The 26,732-nt window shown below is 50.0% G+C and overlaps 2 protein-coding genes across 2 annotated transcripts; both read left to right on the forward strand.

The window, feature by feature from the left end:
- The first annotated feature begins 323 nt into the window (after positions 1-323).
- LOC140277471 (uncharacterized) lies at positions 324-16,577 on the forward strand. Its single transcript, XM_072372505.1, has 13 exons — positions 324-407; positions 451-645; positions 6,660-6,800; positions 8,787-8,985; positions 11,874-12,063; positions 12,125-12,293; positions 13,839-13,932; positions 14,012-14,044; positions 14,616-14,669; positions 14,746-14,873; positions 14,990-15,115; positions 15,196-15,266; positions 16,355-16,577. Exons 1-12 carry the CDS (start codon positions 324-326, stop codon positions 15,223-15,225), a joined length of 1,443 nt encoding a protein of 480 aa, XP_072228606.1. The 3' UTR covers positions 15,226-15,266; positions 16,355-16,577.
- A 1,480-nt stretch (positions 16,578-18,057) lies between these two features.
- cfap53 (cilia and flagella associated protein 53) lies at positions 18,058-26,192 on the forward strand. The gene is made up of 8 exons (XM_072371511.1): positions 18,058-18,272; positions 19,606-19,835; positions 20,087-20,260; positions 23,182-23,485; positions 24,487-24,705; positions 25,385-25,601; positions 25,715-25,817; positions 25,904-26,192. The coding sequence occupies exons 1-8, from the start codon at positions 18,204-18,206 to the stop codon at positions 26,154-26,156; spliced, it is 1,569 nt and encodes a 522-aa protein (XP_072227612.1). The 5' UTR covers positions 18,058-18,203; the 3' UTR covers positions 26,157-26,192.
- Positions 26,193-26,732: the final 540 nt, after the last annotated feature.

Raw genomic sequence — 26,732 nt, forward strand, 5'->3', positions numbered from 1 at the left:
CAGGGAGCTGATCACATGACCTCGGGGACCTGATCACATGACCTCAGGGACCTGATCACATGACCTCAGGGAGCTGATCACATGACCTCAGGCTCCTGATCACATGACCTCAGGCTCCTGATCACATGACCTCGGGGACCTGATCACATGACCTCGGGGATCTGATCACATGACCTCAGGGACCTGATCACATGACCTCAGGGACCTGATCACATTACCTCGGGGACCTGATCACATGACCTCGGGGACCTGATCACATGACATCAGGCTCCTGATCACATGACCTCAGGGATCTGATCACATGACCTCGGGGACCTGATCACATGACCTCGGGGACACATGCTCGATGGGTGGATGTCAGGGAACCCGACCCAGCGGAGGTCGTTCTGATGCTGCTCATCCCAGAAGTCTGGATGCCTGAACTCTGGACCTGGTTCTGTCACCCTGCAGCACACGGTGGCTGCAGTTCATTCTGTGATGAATGCAAAGAACGCCATAAAGAGCTGTGATGTTGTAAATCGTGCTCTGCGGTTCTGGCCCAGGAGCACATCCTGTTGGGGCAGCAGCACTCTCTGTGGGTTTGGACTCACCGGCACCACCAGTCAGAGCCGATGTAGAGATAAAAACAAGCTGCTGGTGGTTTCAGTCAGAGGCAGCTTTACAACAAAGAAAATCACCAACATGATGAGAAAGAAGGAAAATAAAGAACTCAAACTCTAAACTGAGTCAGAGAAGAAGAATAAAAAGGTCAGGACCAACCAGAGAAGGGGCGGGGCTTCATGTGTGACTGGCTCTGAGCCAACGAAGGAGCGTCAGCCGCAGAGCAAACTGAAAATAGAAAGAGCACAAATATGTTGGATCCGGAGAGGCCGGCTGAGCCAGTTTCATGGAACAGGTGACAGCTGGCTGCTGTTAGAGACAAAAGGTTGAAGAACACCTTAAAGAAAGAGGATCAGAGTCAGGCAGCAGAGAGGATGATGTTCAGTGTTGGTTATCAAATAAGAAGAAGAGACAATCTGAACCCTTTAAACACCAAGATTTTATTAAAGAAACATTCTGTCAGCAACGATGCTGCAGGAAGGAAGGAGCTAAAGCAGGCTGCTCAGGGCCTCAAAAGTTTAACTGTGGACTGTAAAAACTAACAAGACTAAGGCACTGCGAGGCAGACCCAGCATTAGTGAACATTCAAGGGTCAGTGAGGATTCTGCAAAGACCTGAACCTGGAAGCTAAATGCTGTGGGGAGGTGAAGTGAAACAGAAACCCAACGCCACGGAAAAATGTGACCTGAAAACACAAGAAATGACCTGAAAATAACGAATATCAAACGTGAAGTGGGGCAGCTTCCAACAGGCTGCACTTTAGAGACAGCCAGAGACCCAAAGTCTGTGAAGGGGGTAAAGTTGAGTTGCATGTGGTGACATCACTGATGACATCACTGCGTGGCAACGTCTCGTCATCATTGGATTCTCAACACATTTCCACATTTGTCTTTTTTCCTTTTTGATCCTTTTCTGAACTCATGAACACAACTATGAACAAAGCTGCTCCAACTTCTGATCTTTTTCATGTTTTTCTGTCATTTTATCCGCATAAAAACAGCAGAAAATCAGTGAAATGAACGTCAGGAAGAATCAGTAAAATGTCTTTAATCAGATCCTGATTCTTCAGGATGGCAGAGAACTGGTGTTTAAATCTGTCAGTTTCATCTGTTCTGAGAGTCCAGAAATCATCAGTTAGGAGGAGGAACAGCAGCTCAGTGGCTCAGCATCTGTCTCCTCCACAGCTCCTCAGACTGTCTCACTGATCCGGTCTAAACAGTTTGATCTGAAAGCTGCATCACAGGACGAGATGTGAAATGTTCAGGAGTTCAGGTAAATGTTTGGGCTACATTCCCATCGATGAACGCCTCTGACTGCTGCTGATTGAACGCTTCACATTCAACTTAAAATCCAGATGTCGGCTGGTGTTTTTAAAAAGGGAAAAAACAGCTCAGACTTTTGAAATAGTTTGCTTTAACTTTCTCAGCCGGGGCCTGGCGGGGTCGGTGGGCTGTTGCCCCTGGCTCCCGGGGGGCTCTGCCCTATGCTTATGGGGGCTCTGCCCTATGCTTATGGGGGCTCTGCCCTATGGGGGCTCTGCCCTATGCTTATGGGGGGCTCTGCCCTATGCTTATGGGGGCTCTGCCCTATGGGGGCTCTGCCCTATGCTTATGGGGGCTCTGCCCTATGCTTATGGGGCCTCTGCCCTATGCTTATGGGGGGCTCTGCCCTATGGGGGCTCTGCCCTATGCTTATGGGGGCTCTGCCCTATGCTTATGGGGCCTCTGCCCTATGGGGGCTCTGCCCTATGCTTATGGGGGCTCTGTCCTATGCTTATGGGGCCTCTGCCCTATGCTTATGGGGGGCTCTGCCCTATGGGGGCTCTGCCCTATGCTTATGGGGCCTCTGTCCTATGCTTATGGGGCCTCTGCCCTATGCTTATGGGGCCTCTGTCCTATGCTTATGGGGGCCTCTGTCCTATGCTTATGGGGCCTCTGCACTATGCTTATGGGGCCTCTGCCCTATGCTTATGGGGCCTCTGTCCTATGCTTATGGGGCCTCTGTCCTATGCTTATGGGGCCTCTGTCCTATGCTTATGGGGGGCTCTGCCCTATGCTTATGGGGGGCTCTGCCCTATGCTTATGGGGGGCTCTGCCCTATGCTTATGGGGCCTCTGTCCTATGCTTATGGGGCCTCTGCCCTATGCTTATGGGGCCTCTGCACTATGCTTATGGGGCCTCTGCCCTATGCTTATGGGGCCTCTGTCCTATGCTTATGGGGCCTCTGTCCTATGCTTATGGGGGGCTCTGCCCTATGCTTATGGGGGGCTCTGCCCTATGCTTATGGGGCCTCTGCACTATGCTTATGGGGCCTCTGCCCTATGCTTATGGGGCCTCTGTCCTATGCTTATGGGGCCTCTGTCCTATGCTTATGGGGCCTCTGTCCTATGCTTATGGGGGGCTCTGCCCTATGCTTATGGGGGCCTCTGCACTATGCTTATGGGGGCTCTGTCCTATGCTTATGGGGGGCTCTGCCCTATGGTTATGGGGGGCTCTGCCCTATGCTTATGGGGGGCTCTGCCCTATGCTTATGGGGCCTCTGCCCTATGCTTATGGGGGGCTCTGCCCTATGCTTATGGGGGGCTCTGCCCTATGGTTATGGGGGGCTCTGCCCTATGCTTATGGGGGGCTCTGCCCTATGCTTATGGGGCCTCTGCCCTATGCTTATGGGGCCTCTGTCCTATGCTTATGGGGGGCTCTGCCCTATGCTTATGGGGGGCTCTGCCCTATGCTTATGGGGGCCTCTGTCCTATGCTTATGGGAGGCTCTGCCCTATGGGGGCTCTGCCCTATGCTTATGGGGGGCTCTGCCCTATGCTTATGGGGCCTCTGCACTATGCTTATGGGGGCTCTGTCCTATGCTTATGGGGCCTCTGCCCTATGCTTATGGGGCCTCTGCCCTATGCTTATGGGGCCTCTGCCCAATGCTTATGGGGCCTCTGTCCTATGCTTATGGGGCCTCTGTCCTATGCTTATGGGGCCTCTGCCCTATGCTTATGGGGCCTCTGCCCTATGCTTATGGGGCCTCTGTCCTATGCTTATGGGGCCTCTGTCCTATGCTTATGGGGCCTCTGCCCTATGCTTATGGGGCCTCTGCCCTATGCTTATGGGGCCTCTGCCCTATGCTTATGGGGGCTCTGTCCTATGCTTATGGGGCCTCTGTCCTATGCTTATGGGGCCTCTGCCCTATGCTTATGGGGCCTCTGTCCTATGCTTATGGGGCCTCTGTCCTATGCTTATGGGGCCTCTGTCCTATGCTTATGGGGGGCTCTGCCCTATGCTTATGGGGCCTCTGCCCTATGCTTATGGGGGCTCTGCCCTATGCTTATGGGGCCTCTGTCCTATGCTTATGGGGGGCTCTGTCCTATGCTTATGGGGGCCTCTGTCCTATGCTTATGGGGCCTCTGCACTATGCTTATGGGGGCTCTGCCCTATGCTTATGGGGGCCTCTGTCCTATGCTTATGGGGCCTCTGCCCTATGCTTATGGGGGCTCTGCCCTATGCTTATGGGGGCTCTGTCCTATGCTTATGGGGCCTCTGCCCTATGCTTATGGGGCCTCTGTCCTATGCTTATGGGGGCTCTGCCCTATGCTTATGGGGGCCTCTGCCCTATGCTTATGGGGCCTCTGCCCTATGCTTATGGGGGCTCTGCCCTATGCTTATGGGGCCTCTGTCCTATGCTTATGGGGGCTCTGCCCTATGCTTATGGGGCCTCTGCCCAATGCTTATGGGGCCTCTGTCCTATGCTTATGGGGCCTCTGCCCTATGCTTATGGGGGCTCTGCCCTATGCTTATGGGGCCTCTGTCCTATGCTTATGGGGGCCTCTGTCCTATGCTTATGGGGCCTCTGCACTATGCTTATGGGGGCTCTGTCCTATGCTTATGGGGCCTCTGCCCTATGCTTATGGGGGCTCTGCCCTATGCTTATGGGGCCTCTGTCCTATGCTTATGGGGGGCTCTGCCCTATGCTTATGGGGGGCTCTGCCCTATGCTTATGGGGCCTCTGCCCTATGCTTATGGGGGCCTCTGCACTATGCTTATGGGGGCTCTGTCCTATGCTTATGGGGGGCTCTGCCCTATGGTTATGGGGGGCTCTGCCCTATGCTTATGGGGGGCTCTGCCCTATGCTTATGGGGGCCTCTGCCCTATGCTTATGGGGCCTCTGTCCTATGCTTATGGGGGGCTCTGCCCTATGCTTATGGGGGGCTCTGCCCTATGCTTATGGGGGCCTCTGCACTATGCTTATGGGGGCTCTGTCCTATGCTTATGGGGGGCTCTGCCCTATGGGGGCTCTGCCCTATGCTTATGGGGGGCTCTGCCCTATGCTTATGGGGGGCTCTGCCCTATGGGGGCTCTGCCCTATGCTTATGGGGGGCTCTGCCCTATGCTTATGGGGCCTCTGCACTATGCTTATGGGGGCTCTGTCCTATGCTTATGGGGGCTCTGTCCTATGCTTATGGGGGGCTCTGCCCTATGAGGGCTCTGTCCTATGCTTATGGGGGCTCTGTCCTATGCTTATGGGGGGCTCTGCCCTATGGGGGCTCTGCCCTATGCTTATGGGGGGCTCTGCCCTATGCTTATGGGGGCCTCTGCCCTATCCTTATGGGGGCCTCTGCCCTATGCTTATGGGGGCCTCTGCACTATGCTTATGGGGGCTCTGTCCTATGCTTATGGGGGCTCTGTCCTATGCTTATGGGGGCTCTGCCCTATGCTTATGGGGCCTCTGTCCTATGCTTATGGGGCCTCTGCCCTATGCTTATGGGGCCTCTGCCCTATGCTTATGGGGCCTCTGTCCTATGCTTATGGGGCCTCTGCCCTATGCTTATGGGGGCTCTGCCCTATGCTTATGGGGGGCTCTGCCCTATGCTTATGGGGCCTCTGTCCTATGCTTATGGGGGCTCTGCCCTATGCTTATGGGGCCTCTGCCCTATGCTTATGGGGGCCTCTGCCCTATGCTTATGGGGGCCTCTGTCCTATGCTTATGGGGCCTCTGCCCTATGCTTATGGGGCTCTGTCCGGGGGCTCCCTCTGCAGTCTTCTGGGTGGATGCCTGGTTTCCCTGCGGTGGGCTTCCTGGGTTCTGTGGGGGCTGCTGGTGGCCTGGGTCTTGTGGCCCTCTCTGCCTGCTTCTGATTGCTGGGGGGGGGGCTGTGGATTGTGGCTCTGTACACTTATACACTCATAACTAAGCACGGTTATCATGTAGGTCCTGTGCCATGGGTGTTGCATGTTCTCACACACATTCATTAGTCCAGTAGCTCGCTAAGCAGTTGATGTATTATCATGTCGTCTCAGGTCATCTATATCCACAGCTGTGTTGTATGTGATTACCGCTTCTTGTGCTTGTTTTCGTTTGTTTGTTTGTGTGTTTGTTTATTTGTTTGTTTTCGTTTGTTTGTGAGTTTGTTTGTTTATTTGTTTGTTTTTGTTTATTTGGATGTGTGTTTATTTTTGTTTGTTTTTGTTTGTTTGTGTGTTTGTTTTTTCTCTGCTTGTCTGCTTTCAGGTGCTCCTGGTGGCGCTAAGGCTGGATTCCCCTCAGAGGCCATGGATTGTTGTCTGTTTTGTTTTTACAGGTGTAGCAGCTGGTTGTCTGGTTTTTGTTTCTATTTTTGTTCTGTTTCCTCTTCTTTCCTCTTCTTCTTTCCTTGTCCCCCGGTCCGGTTCAGTTCTATTACATGTCATATATTGTAAACAGAAATAAATAAATGGGCATCAAGGGGAGCTTTACATTTATAAAACTTCCCTTGGCAAAGCAAATCTGTTTGGCATCAAAGGTATTCAGACTACAATTCTGCTGCCATGAAGCTGAACAGGACAAGGGGAAAAAAAACCCTTTCTCAGCCGATACCAGCTCAAACCACACTGTGTACGATTACAGGTTTATAGGCCACATTAAAGAGATATAAGTTTAAAAGCTTTAGACTGTGGTTCAGGGGAGTGTTTTATCATCCTCTGCAGAGGCAGAGAAAAACTGAAGATGATCTAAGAGACACATGTTTCCAGATTTTCTGACACATATATGAGCTGTAGTTTCCTGTGTGGTCGCTGCTTCATGCAGCATCGACAGACCGTGCCTGAGTCAGACTCTGCTGCAGAACCAGGAAACACAGCTGTGCTGCAGGAAATCTTTCATCTTTCAGTCTCCATCGTCACTGGTGAAGCTGCTGTGTATAAGGACCTGAAACCGTCAGAGAGCCAGGTATTTTCTGGGTTTACTGCTGCAGAAGTCTCAGATTTAAAGCTGTTGTTGGGTGTTTGTGGCGCAGTAGTATTGCCTCCCTGAAGCAAACAGAATGCATCAGTTTATCTGACACTAACATGTGAAACTTTCTTTGTTCAGCTCTGGGGAGATTGTGTCTCCTCCTGTTTCCTCGTAGAAACCAAACAGATTCAGTGAAAGCTGAAAAGGTGTGAGATAAAGCATCTTTTCCGGGTAAGATTAGAGGCCAGTCTGTGATTTCTGTTTCTGAACCTGCAGATAACACCTCCTCTGACTTAAACACGGACTTCTCCCATCAGATGAGCTTTTTAAGGCTCCAGAATCAGTGTATCAGACATAAAGCAGGATGTTTCAACATGAAGGTGACTTCTTCTGTGTCCACTTGTTTGGGCCTTTGTCTTTTTTTAGCATCTCAGTGATAATCAGTCCGGTGTAAAGGTGGAGCAGAGCGGCTGTGAAAGAAAGGCTTCAGGTTGGAGGTGGAAGCTGCAGAATGTGTAAAACCAGAGTCTGTACCGGGGCAGCTAGATGTTGCAGAGCAGCTGGGAAACTGTGGAGAAGAGCAGAGCTGCACTGCTATCGATGAGGAGGGCGGAGAGAAAGGGAGGATAAGGAGCCGAACCCCTGAGGAGGAGGAGGGCGGCAGCCAGTCTGAGTCTGTGGCCATCGGTCCAGGTCACATGACAGGAACCCATGAGTGTGAAACCTGCATCCACCTGTACTTTTCTACACTCACTAACTAACAGCAGGTCCAAGTCCCTGATGTTAGCTACAAAGAGCTTAATGGAACGGCTCCATCTACTTGAATGCTCTTGCAAAGGCTTCTGTCCCAACTGGGTCCCTCCGTTGGTCCCAGGATTGTCGTCTAGCAGCTCCTACACCACGCCTAAGACAATCCAAACTCTGTTCATGTGTCGTCCCACGATGGTGGAATGACCTACCGAGCGCTACCAGAACAGGGGCGTCCCTGTCTATCTTCAGGAAGCTCCTGAAAACCCAGCTCTTCAGAGAGCATCTCCTATCCCAGCACTTACCTTGTACTTCCCTCCCCCCTCTATCTCTGCACTTTATCTTTCTGCTCTTCCTTCTATGCCTGCACCCTATCTCTGCTCTGTCCCCTCTGACAGAGTCGGACTCCTGGGTTCCTTCTATGGAGCTTATTGTTAGCTTATTGTTAGCTTATTGTTAGCTTATTGTTAGCTTTTTATAAAGCTGTTATATCTTCATCTGTAAGTCTCTTTGGGTAAAAGCGTCTGATAAATACAGAAACAGAAACTAACCATTCACAGGAGAGAGGAAAGAAGTGGAGGCTGTTGTGTGTCTGGTCTCATCCTCATACTGACACCATCCACCTCCACCCATCCTGGCTCCGATCTTCTGTTTCCCAAACAGAAAGAGGTGTGATGGTAGAAAACAAAGATCTCTTCATTCTGAACGTTCAAACTCAAAATGTTGGTTTTTCTGCTCCTAAATGTCGTCAGATTTGGACAGCGATGCACAGCATAATTACAGATCCAGCGCCATCAGGTGCACTGATCTGACAGAGATGGATCCTTTATCTAAGACCTTCATCAGGGTGTTTCAGGGTCTATGGTCAGAGGCCCGGAGTCAAACCGGGGAGAACAGCACTCTCAGCTTGGTGTTGGTTCAGTTGGAAGATGAGAAACTGTGTGGATTAGGGTCAGATCAGGCTAGCTGCCATTAGCAATACAAGCTGATAACAAGGCGTTCGGCTCGATTTGTGTAAACAGGCACCGAAGCATCACCCAAGCACCATCACAAACTTAGATAAGTTCTGATAAACTGTTTATTATAGCAGCTCTGCCTCTCATAAAACAGGTTTAATGAGGAAGGAGTACATTTAACTGAGAATAATCCCACCAAACACAACATAATTGGTCTGAATGTGGAAACCAAAGTGGTCAAACCTACATGAAGGGAAAACTGTAAACTTTGTGTCCACAGAAGATGTTTGCAGCTGAAGCCAAAGCAATCGTTAGAAATGTGGGAGCTCAGGAGAATCTCATCCCAAACCACGACTTGAATAAAAAATTGGACCTTCTGACTCTGGTCAGAGTCAGAGACGGGAGATTCTGGCAGCTTCCAAAGTACCGGACGCTGCTGTGCAAGCTGCCCGAGCTGATGGAGGAGGAGCTCTGCCCAGGTGTGTAATCTGACACTGATGGGGGAGGAGTTCTCCCCAGGTGTGTAATCTGACACTGATGGGGGAGGAGCTCTCCCCAGGTGTGTAATCTGACACTGATGGAGGAGGAGTTCTCCCCAGGTGTGTAATCTGACACTGATGGAGGAGGAGCTCTCCCCAGGTGTGTAATCTGACACTGATGGAGGAGGAGTTCTCCCCAGGTGTGTAATCTGACACTGATGGGGGAGGAGTTCTCCCCAGGTGTGTAATCTGACACTGATGGAGGAGGAGCTCTCCCCAGGTGTGTAATCTGACACTGATGGGGGAGGAGCTCTCCCCAGGTGTGTAATCTGACACTGATGGGGGAGGAGCTCTGCCCAGGTGTGTAATCTGACACTGATGGGGGAGGAGCTCTGCCCAGGTGTGTAATCTGACACTGATGGAGGAGGAGCTCTCCCCAGGTGTGTAATCTGACACTGATGGAGGAGGAGCTCTCCCCAGGTGTGTAATCTGACACTGATGGGGGAGGAGCTCTCCCCAGGTGTGTAATCTGACACTGATGGGGGAGGAGCTCTGCCCAGGTGTGTAATCTGACACTGATGGGGGAGGAGCTCTGCCCAGGTGTGTAATCTGACACTGATGGAGGAGGAGCTCTCCCTAGGTGTGTAATCTGACACTGATGGAGGAGGAGCTCTGCCCAGGTGTGTAATCTGACACTGATGGGGGAGGAGCTCTGCCCAGGTGTGTAATCTGACACTGATGGAGGAGGAGCTCTGCCCAGGTGTGTAATCTGACACTGATGGGGGAGGAGCTCTGCCCAGGTGTGTAATCTGACACTGATGGAGGAGGAGTTCTCCCCAGGTGTGTAATCTGACACTGATGGAGGAGGAGCTCTGCCCAGGTGTGTAATCTGACACTGATGGGGGAGGAGCTCTCCCCAGGTGTGTAATCTGACACTGATGGAGGAGGAGTTCTCCCCAGGTGTGTAATCTGACACTGATGGGGGAGGAGTTCTCCCCAGGTGTGTAATCTGACACTGATGGAGGAGGAGCTCTCCCCAGGTGTGTAATCTGACACTGATGGGGGAGGAGCTCTCCCCAGGTGTGTAATCTGACACTGATGGAGGAGGAGCTCTCCCCAGGTGTGTAATCTGACACTGATGGAGGAGGAGTTCTCCCCAGGTGTGTAATCTGACACTGATGGAGGAGGAGCTCTCCCCAGGTGTGTAATCTGACACTGATGGGGGAGGAGTTCTCCCCAGGTGTGTAATCTGACACTGATGGGGGAGGAGTTCTCCCCAGGTGTGTAATCTGACACTGATGGGGGAGGAGCTCTCCCCAGGTGTGTAATCTTACACTGATGGAGGAGGAGCTCTGCCCAGGTGTGTAATCTGACACTGATGGGGGAGGAGCTCTCCCCAGGTGTGTAATCTTACACTGATGGGGGAGGAGCTCTCCCCAGGTGTGTAATCTGACACTGATGGGGGAGGAGCTCTCCCCAGGTGTGTAATCTGACACTGATGGAGGAGTTCTCCCCAGGTGTGTAATCTGACACTGATGGGGGAGGAGCTCTCCCCAGGTGTGTAATCTTACACTGATGGAGGAGGAGCTCTGCCCAGGTGTGTAATCTGACACTGATGGGGGAGGAGCTCTCCCCAGGTGTGTAATCTGACACTGATGGGGGAGGAGCTCTCCCCAGGTGTGTAATCTTACACTGATGGAGGAGGAGCTCTGCCCAGGTGTGTAATCTGACACTGATGGAGGAGGAGCTCTCCCCAGGTGTGTAATCTGACACTGATGGGGGAGGAGCTCTCCCCAGGTGTGTAATCTGACACTGATGGGGGAGGAGTTCTCCCCAGGTGTGTAATCTGACACTGATGGAGGAGGAGTTCTCCCCAGGTGTGTAATCTGACACTGATGGAGGAGGAGCTCTGCCCAGGTGTGTAATCTGACACTGATGGAGGAGGAGCTCTCCCCAGGTGTGTAATCTGACACTGATGGGGGAGGAGCTCTCCCCAGGTGTGTAATCTGACACTGATGGAGGAGGAGTTCTCCCCAGGTGTGTAATCTGACACTGATGGAGGAGGAGTTCTCCCCAGGTGTGTAATCTGACACTGATGGAGGAGGAGCTCTGCCCAGGTGTGTAATCTGACACTGATGGAGGAGGAGTTCTCCCCAGGTGTGTAATCTGACACTGATGGAGGAGGAGCTCTGCCCAGGTGTGTAATCTGACACTGATGGAGGAGGAGTTCTCCCCAGGTGTGTAATCTGACACTGATGGAGGAGGAGCTCTGCCCAGGTGTGTAATCTGACACTGATGGGGGAGGAGTTCTCCCCAGGTGTGTAATCTGACACTGATGGGGGAGGAGTTCTCCCCAGGTGTGTAATCTGACACTGATGGAGGAGGAGCTCTCCCCAGGTGTGTAATCTGACACCATGGGGGAGGAGCTCTCCCCAGGTGTGTAATCTGACACTGATGGGGGAGGAGCTCTCCCCAGGTGTGTAATCTGACACTGATGGAGGAGGAGTTCTCCCCAGGTGTGTAATCTGACACTGATGGAGGAGGAGTTCTCCCCAGGTGTGTAATCTGACACTGATGGAGGAGGAGTTCTCCCCAGGTGTGTAATCTGACACTGATGGAGGAGGAGCTCTGCCCAGGTGTGTAATCTGACACTGATGGAGGAGGAGTTCTCCCCAGGTGTGTAATCTGACACTGATGGAGGAGGAGCTCTGCCCAGGTGTGTAATCTGACACTGATGGGGGAGGAGTTCTCCCCAGGTGTGTAATCTGACACTGATGGGGGAGGAGTTCTCCCCAGGTGTGTAATCTGACACTGATGGAGGAGGAGCTCTGCCCAGGTGTGGGATCTGACACCCACAGCATTTCACTCATGTTCCCCCCTCCTGTCAGACTTCGAGGAGGAGGTGCTGGTGAAGGATTTCGTGACCTCGGTGGAAACCAGCGGGAGCGGCACCGTGGGGGGGGGAGAGCAGCTGGTGGGAGGAGCTAAGATCACAGCAAACACGGACTCTGTGGACGGTCTGGTTCTGCCTGTCAGCATCAAGAAGAAGACGGCCGTCATCAGGAGCCTGAGGAGCAGGTAGAGCTTCTCTGTGTGAACTTGCTGCTGCTGACGCACCGTAACTCTTCCTGTCTCTCAGGCCACTGAACAAGGGCAAGGTGGCCGACCTTGGGCTGAAGGACAATGACAGACTCACCTTCGTCCACCAGACGCTTTACAACACCGGACCGGTCAAAATGGTCCGAAAGGCGAAGAGGGACGGCTCCATCTCAGCTTCCTGTCAGAAAATGCTGAGTCTGTTTGTGAAGGTGGGTGAACCTGCAGAACCTGCAGAAACTGCAGAACCTGCAGAACCTGCAGAACCTGCAGAACCTGCAGAAACTGCAGAAACTGCCACGAGCTGTGCTCACAGATCTGGGTTCTGACCCAAAGAAGGAGGTCCTGGGTACAAGCGGCTGAAATGAGTTTCCTTCAGAGGGGGGCGGGGCTCAGCCTTAGAGATAGGGGGAGGAGCTCCACCATCAGGGGGGAGGAGCTCCACCATCAGGGGGGAGGAGCTCCACCATCCAGGGGGAGGAGCTCCACCATCCGGGGGGAGGAGCTCCACCATCCAGGGGGAGGAGCTCCATCATCAGGGGGGAGGAGCTCCATCATCCGGGGGGAGGAGCTCCACCATCAGGGGGGAGGAGCTCCACCATCCAGGGGGAGGAGCTCCACCATCCGGGGGGAGGAGCTCCACCATCCGGGGGGAGGAGCTCCATCATCAGGGGGGAGGAGCTCCACTATCAGGGGGGAGGGGCTCCACCATCCGGGGGGAGGAGCTCCACCATCCGGGGGGAGGAGCTCCACTATCAGGGGGGAGGGGCTCCACCATCCGGGGGGAGGAGCTCCACCATCAGGGGGGAGGGGCTCCACCATCAGGGGGGAGGGGCTCCACCATCCGGGGGGAGGAGCTCCACCATCCGGGGGGAGGAGCTCCACCATCAGGGGGGAGGGGCTCCACCATCCGGGGGGAGGAGCTCCACCATCCAGAGGAGGAGGAGCTCCATCATCCGGGGGAGGAGCTCCATCATCAGGGGGGAGGGGCTCCATCATCCGGGGGAGGGGCTCCACCATCAGGGGGGAGGGGCTCCATCATCCGGGGGGAGGGGCTCCATCATCCGGGGGGAGGAGCTAATGACCTCTGACAGGATAAAGGAAAAACTGATTAAAACTAATTATCTAAACTTTTATCTAAACCAGTTTTTTAAAGTTGTGTCGGAAACAGAGAAAAGGTGTTAGGATCTGACCGGGTCCAAACCGCCCAAACAGCTGGGTCACAGCAGAACTGCTGCTCTTGTGTAATGTTCCTGGTCCAAAAGAAGAGCCCCTGCAGCTCAAAAAGCTGGTTCTGATAGTAAGGCATCAGAACACAGTCCCCTGCAGAAACTGCCCATAATGGCTGAACTGGACCATGGAGCAATGCAGGAAGGTGGTCTGGTCGTGTTTTCTTTGGCTGGCCCGGTCCGTGTCACATGAGCAGGAAGCACTACGGGAGGCAGGCAAGAAGAACCCGAAAACCTCGTGTTCTGCCTTTAATGATCCCTGATGACAGGGACTTTTCAGCAGAATTATCTGCCAAACTGCAAAAGTGCTTCATGAAAGAACCCAAAAACGAGTTGGCCTCCAAACTCTCCAGATCTCAAAGCCAGTATCTGTGGGATGTGCCGATTCAGGGAGGCCCAAAACTTAAAGGTTCTGCTTCTCTTGGCTTGGCCGCTGGTTTCTTACAGCCATGAGGAGCCTATACCGCCACCTGCTGGCCAAACTGTGACCCTGCGTTACTGACCAGCATATCTGACTTGTTCCATCAGGGCCGCCGTCAGGAGGAGACGAGCTTCACGGTACCGGAAGAATCCATGTTTGCTTACGGCCTCGTCGAGATCAATTTCAAGGATGAGCAGCTGAGTAGGAGCAGAATTTACTGTTTAATCTGTGCGTCTGAGAGTGTTTTAGAGCGTAATTTATCTCTTTTTGGGTTTTTTAGATATCTCGTACGAACCCTGGACTCACAAACAAAGTAGGTTTTTGCATGTTTTGTCTCTTTGTTAATTCTGCATCAAACATACTGGTGTGTTACTATGGAAACCGATGAACTGATCTGGAGTCTGAGGCAGAGTAACTGCTGCCGTTTGTGTTCTGAGTTAAGAAAATGAATTCGAGGAAGAACCAGATGGAATCCAGTTTCCTTCGCTGACTTTCAAAATGAGCACTTTGTGGAGCATCCGTCCCGAGAAGTTTTTATTTTACTTTACGCCCCCCCCCCCCCCCCCCCCCCCCCCAGGTTCAGCTGCATCTGAAACAGGAAGTTCTTTGAATGCATTTCAGTTTTCTCAGATAATCCGTCTGCCCTCTTAGAGCAGCTTTAATCTGTAGTTTCCTTCGTGGCTCAAGGTCAGGTTAGAGCCTCTGATCTGACGCTGCTACAGGCTGCGAAATCAGACCGTTCAGAACATCTGAGGCGTGTCTGAACGTCAGAGAGCCTGAGAGAGGTCATGAAGCGCGTCATTAACCCAGAAAAAACAGTCTTTTATTTCACAGGAAGGTAAATGTGCGTCATATTCAGATCTAACCTTCAGGTCTCTTCCCAGGTCTGCTCAGCTGCGACAGCACGGACTCTGAGGCTCTCCAACGGGCCAGAGAAGGTGAGCTGGACCTTCAAAGCTGGGCCTGTTCCAGGCTTCAGATGTTCTGATCCATTATGGCTGCTGCTTCCTGCAGGGATCCAGATGAAGGAAGGACTTCTGCGGCCGCTGGCCGAGCTGCCCGAGTCGACCCGCCGCCATCTGCTGAATAAACTCAGAGAGGTTCTGCAGAACCGGGAGGCTCTGACTCTGCTGGAGGAAACGGTACGAGCAGTATTTCAGCATCCTGCTGAGGAGCTGCAGAGCTGCTCACAGACAGGAAGCTTCCACACGTTCTCCATCAGTGCAGAACTCACATCTGTTCCTCCTGCTCCTCTCAGCTGGACCAGCGCAGGACAGGAGCCTGCGACCCGCCGCCGTCTCCTCCTTCCTGGATCTTCTGGATGTTTCCAACATCTCCTCAGCTGCGAAGGACGCCGTTCACCTGCTGGTCAGCGCCATGGACAGTAAGTCTGTCGCACACCCAGTGGGTCTAGGTGTTCTTCGGCTGAAGGAGCTCGTTTTTAACGTGTTGGCGTCTGTGCAGCTCTGCCGGACGGAACGCCGCCACTTCTGACCTCCTGCAGTCCTGAAACCCTGAGAGTCCTCAGCCAGCTGGTTGGTGCATCCTGTCCGACCCGTTTAACCCAAACGCTGCCTGATCACACCCGGTTCTGTACAGCCTCTACACTCTGTACACGTCTGTCTGGTAGAATGATCCAAAAAGCTCTAAAATGATCCCGAACAGCTGCTCCGGTTATTTCTGACACTTCTCTGCTCCGCAGAGCTCCTGACAAACACATTTCACCATGAAAGCACCACCCTGTGGCAGCTCTTCTTCTTCTGTGGTGCCTCGGCAGCTCGTCTTCTTCTGTGGTGCTTCAGCAGCTCTTCTTCTTCTGTGGTGCCTCAGCAGCTCTTCTTCTTCTGTGGTGCCTCAGAAGCTCTTCTTCTTCTGTGGTGCTTCAGCAGCTCTTCTTCTGTGTTGCCTCAGCAGTTCTTCTTCTGTGGTGTTTCAGCAGCTCTTCTTCTGTGGTGCTTCAGCAGCTCTTCTTCTTCTGTGGTGCCTCAGCAGCTCTTCTTCTTCTGTGGTGCCTCAGAAGCTCTTCTTCTTCTGTGGTGCTTCAGCAGCTCTTCTTCTGTGTTGCCTCAGCAGTTCTTCTTCTGTGGTGTTTCAGCAGCTCTTCTTCTGTGGTGCTTCAGCAGCTCTTCTTCTGTTGTGCTTCAGCAGCTCTTCTTCCGTGTTGCCTCAGCAGCTCTTCTTCTGTGGTGCTTCAGCAGCTCTTCTTCTGTGGTGCTTCAGCAGCTCTTCTTCTGCGGTGTTTCAGCAGCTCTTCTTCTGCGGTGTTTCAGCAGCTCTTCTTCTGTGGTGTTTCAGCAGCTCTTCTTCTGCGGTGTTTCAGCAGCTCTTCTTCTGTGGTGTTTCAGCAGCTCTTCTTCTGTGGTGTTTCAGCAGCTCTTCTTCTGTGGTGCCTAAGCAGGTCTTTCTTTTTTTGCGTCTCTTTCTGCAGGTGGACGGTCTGCAGCAGGACGGTCTGCAGGTGGACGGTCTGCAGCTGGACGGTCTGCAGGTGGACGGTCTGCAGCAGGACGGTCTGCAGGTGGACGGTCTGCAGCAGGACGGTCTGCAGCAGGACAGTCTGCAGGTGGACGGTCTGCAGCTGGACGGTCTGCAGGTGGACGGTCTGCAGCAGGACGGTCTGCAGCAGGACGGTCTGCAGCAGGACGGCCGGGCCAAGCTCCCAGAGTCGCTGCCCGCCCCCCTGCAGGAAGACTCGGAGCTCCGCTGGGTGGCCGACCTCCTCTGTTCCAACGAACAGACGCTGGCAGAGCTGAGCAGCAGCTGGAACAGGCCGGCCGAGGTTCTGCTGGAGGTTCTGGCTCTCAGTGTGCTGGGACTCAGCCTGATGCAGCCCAGAGCTTAAAGCTCCTCTGAAGGCAGCGCCTGAAGGAACCTTCTGTGTCTCACTCAATAAATCTCGTGGTGCTGCAGTGGTCTTTATTCATGAAGCACTCACCAGAACACACTCACCGAACATGAAGAAGCTTCCTAAAAGCTGTGTGACCGACGCACTTTGGGTTCACTGTGAGCGCAGCGCAGAACCTCAGAGTCCGACTCCTTATCAAACAGAACCGCTGAGGTTAACGGAGATAACCAAGGAGGACGGAACACTAAAACGTGACGCTTTGTGTTAGAAACGAACGCCAGATGTTGATGATGTTTCTGTCCTGACAGCTTGGTCTATGAATCCAAAGTTAATGATCTGATTACTCTGAAGCAATGAAGCAGATTTTAAACTTTATTTTCCACAAACAGGAAACTTCATCCACATTCATTAGAACAGAATTCAAAATCAAAGTGCAGAATATAGACTGAAAGTAAAACGTGTCCACAGCACTAAACTGATGAATCTGTCGTCTGCAGATCCAACAGGAGGTGGTTTCTCTGTTTGGAGGAAACTCTCAGCTGTCCTAATATTAGGACAACTCTACAATAAAGTTATCTGAACATTGATGGAATGAAAATGTTTCCTGTTGACATATAAATTCATCGTGTGATGGGCTCTCATAGCTCTGTGTGTGCAGCTCTGATTACATTCAGAAAACCGGCTCTGGCTTCAAACTGCGCTTCAGTGTTGGCCGTTCAGCTGCATTGTGGGAAGTTAATACACCTGCTGAGATGCAGGTAATTCTCCCCCTCGGCTCGGCTCGGGGTCGACTGGCTCAGCCCCAATGGGTTGGCAGCTCCCTCTGGATGCCCCGGTTGCTTAAACCCCAGCGTGCACGTCACCTGTGGCACGAGCAGCGCACGGCACCTCGCTGTGTTGCTCCAGCGCCGCCGCAGCTCTGCACAGCTCCAGGAGGACTGGCCTCAAAGCGGCTGATGAGCCATCTGTCATCATGTGGCAGCAAATGGTTTTTAATGGTATCACTGCAGCACTTTGCATGCTTTTATATCCACTATTCTGAGGACAAACTGTGTTCACATTTATTTATTCTAACAGTTTCCCATCATCACCTCTAAGTGTGGCCAAAGAATCAGCAGCTGTAGAATAGTGCGTGACAGCCCTGAAGGTGGCGCGAGGCGCCGCACATTTCCACGGTCATTTCGCTCTGATACATGGACGTGAAAAAATGTGCGCGCCACTTTTTTTGTGCGTATGGACCCTTTGTACATGAGGCCCCTGGTCTGTTAGCTCCACTGACAACAACACCTCCTCAGACTGTTTTCAGCAGAAACCAGAAATCCTCCACAGAAAACTTCTCTCCAAAGGATGATCGAACCGTCTCTGGCTGCTGAAGGCAGCACCAACACCTCACAGGAGTCTCCGAGGACGTTTCACCTCCAAACACGGCCCTCCAACAGCTGCCCGGAGCGACGGGGTGACGTAGGACGCACGGAGCGTTCACCGTCACGTGGCATCGGTGTGTTTTGCTGCTGCCATGGCAACCGGAACGCTTTCTGCAGCAGAGACAGTTTGAACCGATCTGAGTCTGATTCAGCGATCCGAAATCAAACCTCAGCAACTGAAGAGAAGAAACGGAGCTGAGGACATGCTGCTCAGCGAGAAGGGACGGAAATGTCGCGAGATCAGCGGACCGACGCCGCATTCTGTGGCCGTGGTGAGAAATACTGCCGAGAAAGTAAAAGTAGCACGGTGAGAGTACCGAGTCCTCTGTTACAGCAGGAATATCTCATACTGCAGTGTAAATGTACGACTTCAGTAGCAGAAATACTGCAGTCTGAGAGTGCTCTGCTGCAAATACTGAGAAAATACTCAGCTGGAAGTAAAAGTACACATCTGTCAGCAGCTAGAACAGCAGAAATACTGCAGTCTGAGAGTGCTCTGCTGCAAATACTGAGAAAATACTCAGCTGGAAGTAAAAGTACACATCTGTCAGCAGCTAGAACAGCAGAAATACTGCAGTCTGAGAGTGCTCTGCTGCAAATACTGAGAAAATACTCAGCTGGAAGTAAAAGTACACATCTGTCAGCAGCTAGAACAGCAGAAATACTGCAGTCTGAGAGTGCTCTGCTGCAAATACTGAGAAAATACTCAGCTGGAAGTAAAAGTACACATCTGTCAGCAGCTAGAACAGCAGAAATACTGCAGTCTGAGAGTGCTCTGCTGCAAATACAGAGAAAATACTCAGCTGGAAGTAAAAGTACACATCTGTCAGCAGCTAGAACAGCAGAAATACTGCAGTCTGAGAGTGCTCTGCTGCAAATACTGAGAAAATACTCAGCTGGAAGTAAAAGTACACATCTGTCAGCAGCTAGAACAGCAGAAATACTGCAGTCTGAGAGTGCTCTGCTGCAAATACTGAGAAAATACTCAGCTGGAAGTAAAAGTACACATCTGTCAGCAGCTAGAACAGCAGAAATACTGCATTCATGTAGTACTTTGCAGCAAATAACAGTACAAATATAGCTGAGTAAAGTAGTTCAGGTTCTTAAAGCTGCAGTGGGAGAGTTTCCTGTTTAAAGGACAAACACGTCAGTTTAAAGTACTTTCATGTAGTGCTGCAGCTTTTAGAAATACTGCTGCAGAACACAACTTTTCCACCAGTAAAAGTAGAAATTCATGAGTGAAGTCAGAACTTAGCAGAAGTACCAGCAGCAGCAGTTTTACTGAGCAGAACATTACCCGGGATCAGAGTTCTGTGTGACATTTTGAATCTTTAGAACCAAAGCTGTAAAAACTGAGAAACATGGAGGAATAAAAAGGACTTCCTGTCCTGAGACAGTTCCACAACACAGACCCCGTGTGGGGCTCTGAAAAACTACTTCCTGTTCATGCTTCAGTTCTCCACCAATCAGGTCCTCCTCACCCAAAACTGAAGCTGCAGAGTTAAAGAAGTGAAGTGAAAGCACCTCAGATCAGTTTCAGGAGCAGAACAGGAGCTGTGGGAGGACCTGGAAGAGGAACTAACTCCTGTCGTTTCTGTGGAACAGAGAGCCAAGTCTCCCCCGCCGAGGCCCGCCGACCACCTGATTCTGCAGACCCAGAGGCGGGAGGCGGCCCGGGACCAGGTCCTGGAGTTCGGCAGAGACGTGCGGAGCTGCGACATCAAGTCTTCGTGGCTGCAGAGGTGCGAGCGGCGCTTCCTGAGAGGAGACGTCCAGAGAAAAGTGCGAGCGGCGCTGGAGCAGCACGAGTCCGACGTCCACGAGCGGCGACGCAGGTTCCTGCTCACCTGACTCACTCTGCAGTTCTGGTTCTGGTGTGGTTCTGCTGCAGCTGTGGTGGTTCTGCTTCTGGTGTGGTTCTGCTGCAGCTGTGGTGGTTCTGGTGTGGTTCTGCTGCAGCTGTGGTGGTTCTGGTGTGGTTCTGCTGCAGCTGTGGTGGTTCTGGTTCTGGTGTGGTTCTGCTGCAGCTGCGGTGGTTCTGGTTCTGGTGTGGTTCTGCTGCAGCTGTGCTCTCCTTCTGTTTCAGGCTCCGGCAGCTGCTGGAGGAGGAGGAGCAGCGGCTGCTGCAGGAGATGGAGCAGAAGAAGGAAACGACGGAGGAGAGACAAGCAGAGATGAAGGAGAGAGCCAAAGTCCTGCGAGAGAGGAGAGAGAAGGAGAGGCAGCAGCTGGTCTCAGAGCAGCTGGAGCAGCTGTTCAGGTCCAGACTGACAGATCTGAACACTGATGTTCACACTGTTCTGTTCTGTCAGCCTCCTTTTCTCCGTTAAACACTGGTTAAACACTAGTTATACACTGGTTTGAACACTATTTTAACACTGGTTAAACACTATTTTAACACTAGTTAAACACTAGTTAAACGCATGTTAAACACTAGTTTTAACACTGGTTAAAAACTAGTTTAACACTGGTTAAACACTAGTTTAACACTGGTTAACACTAGTTAAACACTGGTTAAACACTAGTTAAATACTGGTTAAACACTAGTTTGAACATTATGTTAACACTAGTTAAACACTGGTTAAACACTAGTTAAACACTGGTTAAACACTGGTTAAACACTATTTTAACAATAGTTAAACACTAGTTAAATACTGGTTAAACACTAGTTAAACACTAGTTTGAACACTATGTTAACACCAGTTAAACACTGGTTAAACACTAGTTAAACACTAGTTTGAACACTATGTTAACACTAGTTAAACATTATTTTAACACTAGTTAAACACTAGTTTTAACACTGGTTAAAGACTAGTTAAACATATGTTAAACACTAGTTTTAACACTAGTTTTATCACAAGTTTTAACACTGGTTAAACACTAGTTAAACCCTAGTTAAACACTGGTTAGCTATGGTTAAACACTAGTTTTAACACTGGTTAAACACTAGTTAAACACTGGTTAGCACTTGTTAAACACTAGTTTTAACACTGGTTAAACCCTAGTTAAACCCTAGTTTTAACACTGGTTAAACACTAGTTAAACACTAGTTTTAACAGTAGTTTAACACTGGTTAAACACTGGTTAAACACTAGTTTTAACACTATTTAACCACTAGTTAAACCCTGGTTAAACACTAGTTTGAACACCATGTTAACACTAGTTAAACACTATTTTAACACTAGTTAAACACTGGTTAAACACTAGTTAAACACTAGTTTGAACACTATATTAACACTAGTTAAACACTATTTTAACACTAGTTAAACCCTAGTTAAACACTAGTTTGAACACTATGTTAACACTAGTTAAACACTAGTTAAATGCATGTTAAACACTAGTTTTAACACTGGTTAAACACAGGTTAAACACTAGTTAAACACATGTTAAACACATGTTAAACACTAGTTTTAACACTAGTTTGAACACTATTTTAACACTAGTTAAACACTGGTTAAACCCTAGTTAAAACCTAGTTTTAACACTGGTTAAACACTAGTTTTAACACTGGTTAAACACTAGTTAAACCCTAGTTTTAACACTGGTTAAACACTAGTTAAACCCTAGTTTTAACGCTGGTTAAACACTAGTTTTAACACTGGTTAAACACTGGTTAAACACTAGTTAAACCCTAGTTTTAACACTGGTTAAACACTAGTCAAACACTGGTTAGCACTGGTTAAACACTAGCTAAACACTGGTTAGCACTGGTTAAACCCTAGTTTTAACACTCGTTAAACACTAGTTTTAACACTGGTTAAACACTAGTTTTAACACTAGTTAACCACTAGTTAACCGCTAGTTAAACCCTGGTTAAACACTAGTTAAACATTAGTTAAACACTGGTTAGCACTGGTTAAACATTAGTTAAACACTGGTTAGCACTGGTTAAACACTAGTTTTAACACTGGTTAAACACTAGTTTTAACACTGGTTAAACACTAGTTAAACACTAGTTTTAACAGTAGTTAAACACTGGTTAAACACTAGTTTTAACACTATTTAACCACTAGTTAAACCCTGGTTAAACACTAGTTAAACACTATTTTAACACTAGTTAAAAACTGGTTAAACACTAGTTTGAACACTAGTTAAACACTAGTTTGAACACTATGTTAACACTAGTTAAACACTATTTTAACACTAGTTAAATGCATGTTAAACACTAGTTTTAACACTGGTTAAACACTTGTTAAACACTAGTTAAACACATGTTAAACACTAGTTTTAACACTAGTTTGAACACTATTTTAACACTAGTTAAACACTGGTTAAACCCTAGTTAAACCCTAGTTTTAACACTGGTTAAACACTAGTTTTAACACTGGTTAAACACTGGTTAAACACTAGTTAAACACTAGTTAAACACTAGTTAAACCCTAGTTTTAACACTGGTTAAACACTAGTTAAACCCTAGTTTTAACACTGGTTAAACACAAGTTTTAACACTGTTTAAACACTAGTTTTAACACTAGTTAACCACTAGTTAACCGCTAGTTAAACCCTGGTTAAACACTAGTTAAACACTATTTTAACACTAGTTAAATGCATGTTAAACACTAGTTTTAACACTGGTTAAACACTTGTTAAACACTAGTTAAACACATGTTAAACACTAGTTTTAACACTAGTTTGAACACTATTTTAACACTAGTTAAACACTGGTTAAACCCTAGTTAAAACCTAGTTTTAACACTGGTTAAACACTAGTTTTAACACTGGTTAAACACTGGTTAGCACTGGTTAAACACTAGTTTAATACTGGTTAAACACTAGTTAAACACTAGTTTAACACTGGTTAAACCCTAGTTTTAACACTGTTTAAACACTAGTTTTAACACTAGTTAACCACTAGTTAACCGCTAGTTAAACCCTGGTTAAACACTAGTTAAACACTGGTTAAACCCTAGTTTTAACACTGGTTAAACACTGGTTAAACAGTAGTTTTAACACTAGTTAAACACTGGTTAAACACTAGTTAAACCCTAGTTTTAACACTGCTTAGATCGGATGGGCTCTGAAGGCTTCCTGCACATCGTGTTGATGCCTTAGAGTCCTTCTAAGGTCTCCTACGTGGGTGAAACAGGAGCAGCAGCGTCAGAGCCAGCAGAAACATGTTGGAGGATGACTGACTGAGAAGATGAAGCTGGAACTGACAGAAACGCTCTCTTCTGTTTTCAGGGAGCAGTGCGAGGAGCTGCGCAGCGTCCAGAGCAGACGCTGGGAGCAGCAGGTGAGTCGGGACCGAGCCGCTCAGGTGAGGACCCGACAGGTGCAGCAGCAGCAGCTGCAGCAGGAGGAGCAGCTGTTCCAGCAGCTGTGGGAGGCCGACCGGCAAGCCAAAGACGAGCAGGAGAGTCTGCACCTCCAGAGGCGGCGGCAGAGAGACGCCGAGCAGCGGCAGTTCCTGAGGAGTCAGATGGCAGAGGCCGAGCAGCAGAGGCGGCAGGAGACGGAGCTGAGAGAGGAGGAGGCCCGGCTTCTGGTCTGCTCCTCACTCTGCAGCTAAAGCACACTCAGACAGCAACACTGCAGCACCGTAGATCAGTTTACATCTCAAACCGTCTCACAAACACCCAGAGGGAACTCTGAGGGGTCAGACTCACAGTCAGAGCTGCTGAATTCAGCTGGATTCTCACATTGCAGAGCTGTAAAGCTGCAGATACAAACTGAAACCTCTGCTCTGTCTCCTCTCTGTTGCAGCTGCAGATACAAACTGAACCCTCTGCTCTGTCTCCTCCCTGTAAAGCTGCAGATACAAACTGAAACCTCTGCTCTGTCTCCTCCCTGTAAAGCTGCAGATACAAACTGAAACCTCTGCTCTGTCTCCTCTCTGTAAAGCTGCAGATACAAACTGAAACCTCTGCTCTGTCTCCTCTCTGTAAAGCTGCAGATACAAACTGAAACCTCTGCTCTGTCTCCTCTCTGTAAAGCTGCAGATACAAACTGAAACCTCTGCTCTGTCTCCTCTCTGTAAAGCTGCAGATACAAACTGAAACCTCTGCTCTGTCTCCTCTCTGTAAAGCTGCAGATACAAACTGAACCCTCTGCTCTGTCTCCTCCCTGTAAAGCTGCAGATACAAACTGAAACCTCTGCTCTGTCTCCTCTCTGTAAAGCTGCAGATACAAACTGAAACCTCTGCTCTGTCTCCTCTCTGTAAAGCTGCAGATACAAACTGAAACCTCTGCTCTGTCTCCTCCCTGTAAAGCTGCAGATACAAACTGAAACCTCTGCTCTGTCTCCTCTCTGTAAAGCTGCAGATACAAACTGAAACCTCTGCTCTGTCTCCTCTCTGTAAAGCTGCAGATACAAACTGAAACCTCTGCTCTGTCTCCTCTCTGTAAAGCTGCAGATACAAACTGAACCCTCTGCTCTGTCTCCTCTCTGTAAAGCTGCAGATACAAACTGAAACCTCTGCTCTGTCTCCTCTCTGTAAAGCTGCAGATACAAACTGAAACCTCTGCTCTGTCTCCTCTCTGTTGCAGCTGCAGCAGTCGCAGACGCAGCTCCTGCAGGAGCAGCGGCAGCAGCAGCTGAAGCTTCAGGAGCAGCAGAACCGGCGCCGGCAGCTGGACCGAGGCTTACGGCTGAAGATGAAGCGAGTGGCCCGAGAGCAGCAGGAGGAGCTGCAGCTGGACATGAGCATCCTGCAGCAGCTGCTCAAACAGGAGACAGATGAGAGGCAGGAGGCCGCCCAGAAGAAGGTAAACGCACCCCAACGCCTCCACATCCACAAAGATCCACCGAGCTCCTCCCTCCAGCTCCTGCTGCCGCCTCCGAGCTCCTCCAGGAGACTTTTAGGAACTGAGACCTCCTTCAACATGTTGGACAGATGGAGTTCTGGTCTCAGGGAGGAGACGAGGCGCTGATTCTGGATCCATCATTCAAATCATCTCTGGGTTCTGCTCCAACATGAAACAGCTGATACAGGATGAAAGACTTTCCTGATGCAGGACTGGATGTGTTTGACTCATCCTGACAGAACCTGCTGAGCTCTGCTCACTCACTGTGTTCATCAGCGTCCGGGTCACAGCAGGTTCTGTACGTGATGAAGAAGAGCTTGTTCTTCCTCATGTTCAGCTGTTAATAACTGCTGGAACCATCAGTTAACTGGCAGATGATCAGAAGCTGTGTTCCCACAGTCCTGCAGTGACTGCAGTTCTCAGTGCTGACCAGCAGGTGGCCTCGGAGGACTGCAGTCAGGGTCCAGCTGGTTAAACAGGCTCAGAGTGCAGAACCAAGAACCCTGTGATGGCTTTCATGATGACAAAAACTGCAAGAAGAAAACTCTTCTTCAGGAATAAGAAGCGAAAAGAATCCAATCATTTCTACAGTTACAACAGATGAGGAAAGGTTTTCAGAAGTGTGTCGCTTTGTGTTCAGGTGGAGCTGCGGGAGGAGCAGAGGAGGTACCGGCAGTACCTGACCGAGGAGCTGCAGAGGCAGAGGGCGGAGGAGGAGGAGGCGGAGCGGCTGATGGAGGAGAAGCTGAAGGAGACGTGGATGAAACGGGAGCAGCAGAACCGACTGCAGAGAGAGGCCAGAAACCGCCTGATGGACCAGGTGATGGAGGCCCGCCGCCTGCAGATCCAGAACAAACGTAAGACAAGGAGTTCATCACAATCTGTTCCAGTTCATTCCTCAGGTGGAACAGTCCTGAACAGTGTGTGTGTGTGTGTGTGTGTGTGTGTGTGTGTGTGTGTGTGTGCACAGTGGATGCAAACCTGCAGAAACAAGCTGAGCTGCAGAGGAAGAGGGAGGAGCTGAGAGGAGCCGCCGAGGAGGTGAAGCTGCAGGAAGAAGAGGAGAGAAGACGGTACGTCTGATGATGCTGATGATGATGATGCTGATGATGATGATGCTGTTGTTGTTTCCTGTTGTGTGACATCACTCTCTCTGCAGCCAGAGACAGGCGGCGGCGGCGTACCGGGCCGACCTGCAGGCTCAGATGAAGCAGCAGCAGCAGCTTGGCAGCGAGCAGAGAGCTCAGGCTCTCAGGGAGCATCAGCAGGGGCTGATCCTGGAGCAGCTCTACAATCACAAGAAAGAGCAGATCCTGTCCAGACCTGAGAGCCACACCATCAACCCCCATCCTTTGAGGAGGGCTGAGAGATCCAGGTCTGCAGAGGCAGAGAGAGAGAAACTTTATCAATAAACACAAAGTGAAGCTTTGATCTGCAGATTTTACTGACTGATTAAACACTGATTAAAGACTAATTAAACTGTGGTTAAATGCTGGTGAAATGGTGGGTAAACACTGGTTAAACACTAGTTAAACACTGGTTACACGCTGGTTAAACAATGGTTAAACACTGGTTAAATACTGCTTAAACAATGGTTAAACACTGGTTAAACACTGGTTAAACACTGGTTAAACACTAGTTAAACACTGGTTAAACACTAGTTACACACTGGTTAAACACTAGTTAAACACTGGTTAAACACTAGTTACACACTGCTTAAACACTGGTTAAGCAATGGCTAAACACGGGTTAAATGCTGGTTAAATGGTGGGTAAACACTGGTTAAACACTGGTTAAACACTGGTTAAACAATGGTTAAACACTAGTTACACACTGGTTAAACACTAGTTAAACACTGGTTACACAATGGTTAAACACTGGTTAAACAATGGTTAAACACTAGTTAAACACTGGTTAAGCACTAATTACACACTGGTTAAACACTAGTTAAACACTGGTTAAACACTAGTTACACACTGCTTAAACAC

The sequence above is a fragment of the Leuresthes tenuis genome, unplaced genomic scaffold (genome assembly GCF_036924035.1).
Source record: "Leuresthes tenuis unplaced genomic scaffold, fLeuTen1.0.hap1 SCAF_19, whole genome shotgun sequence".
NCBI classification, from domain to species: domain Eukaryota; kingdom Metazoa; phylum Chordata; class Actinopteri; order Atheriniformes; family Atherinopsidae; genus Leuresthes; species Leuresthes tenuis.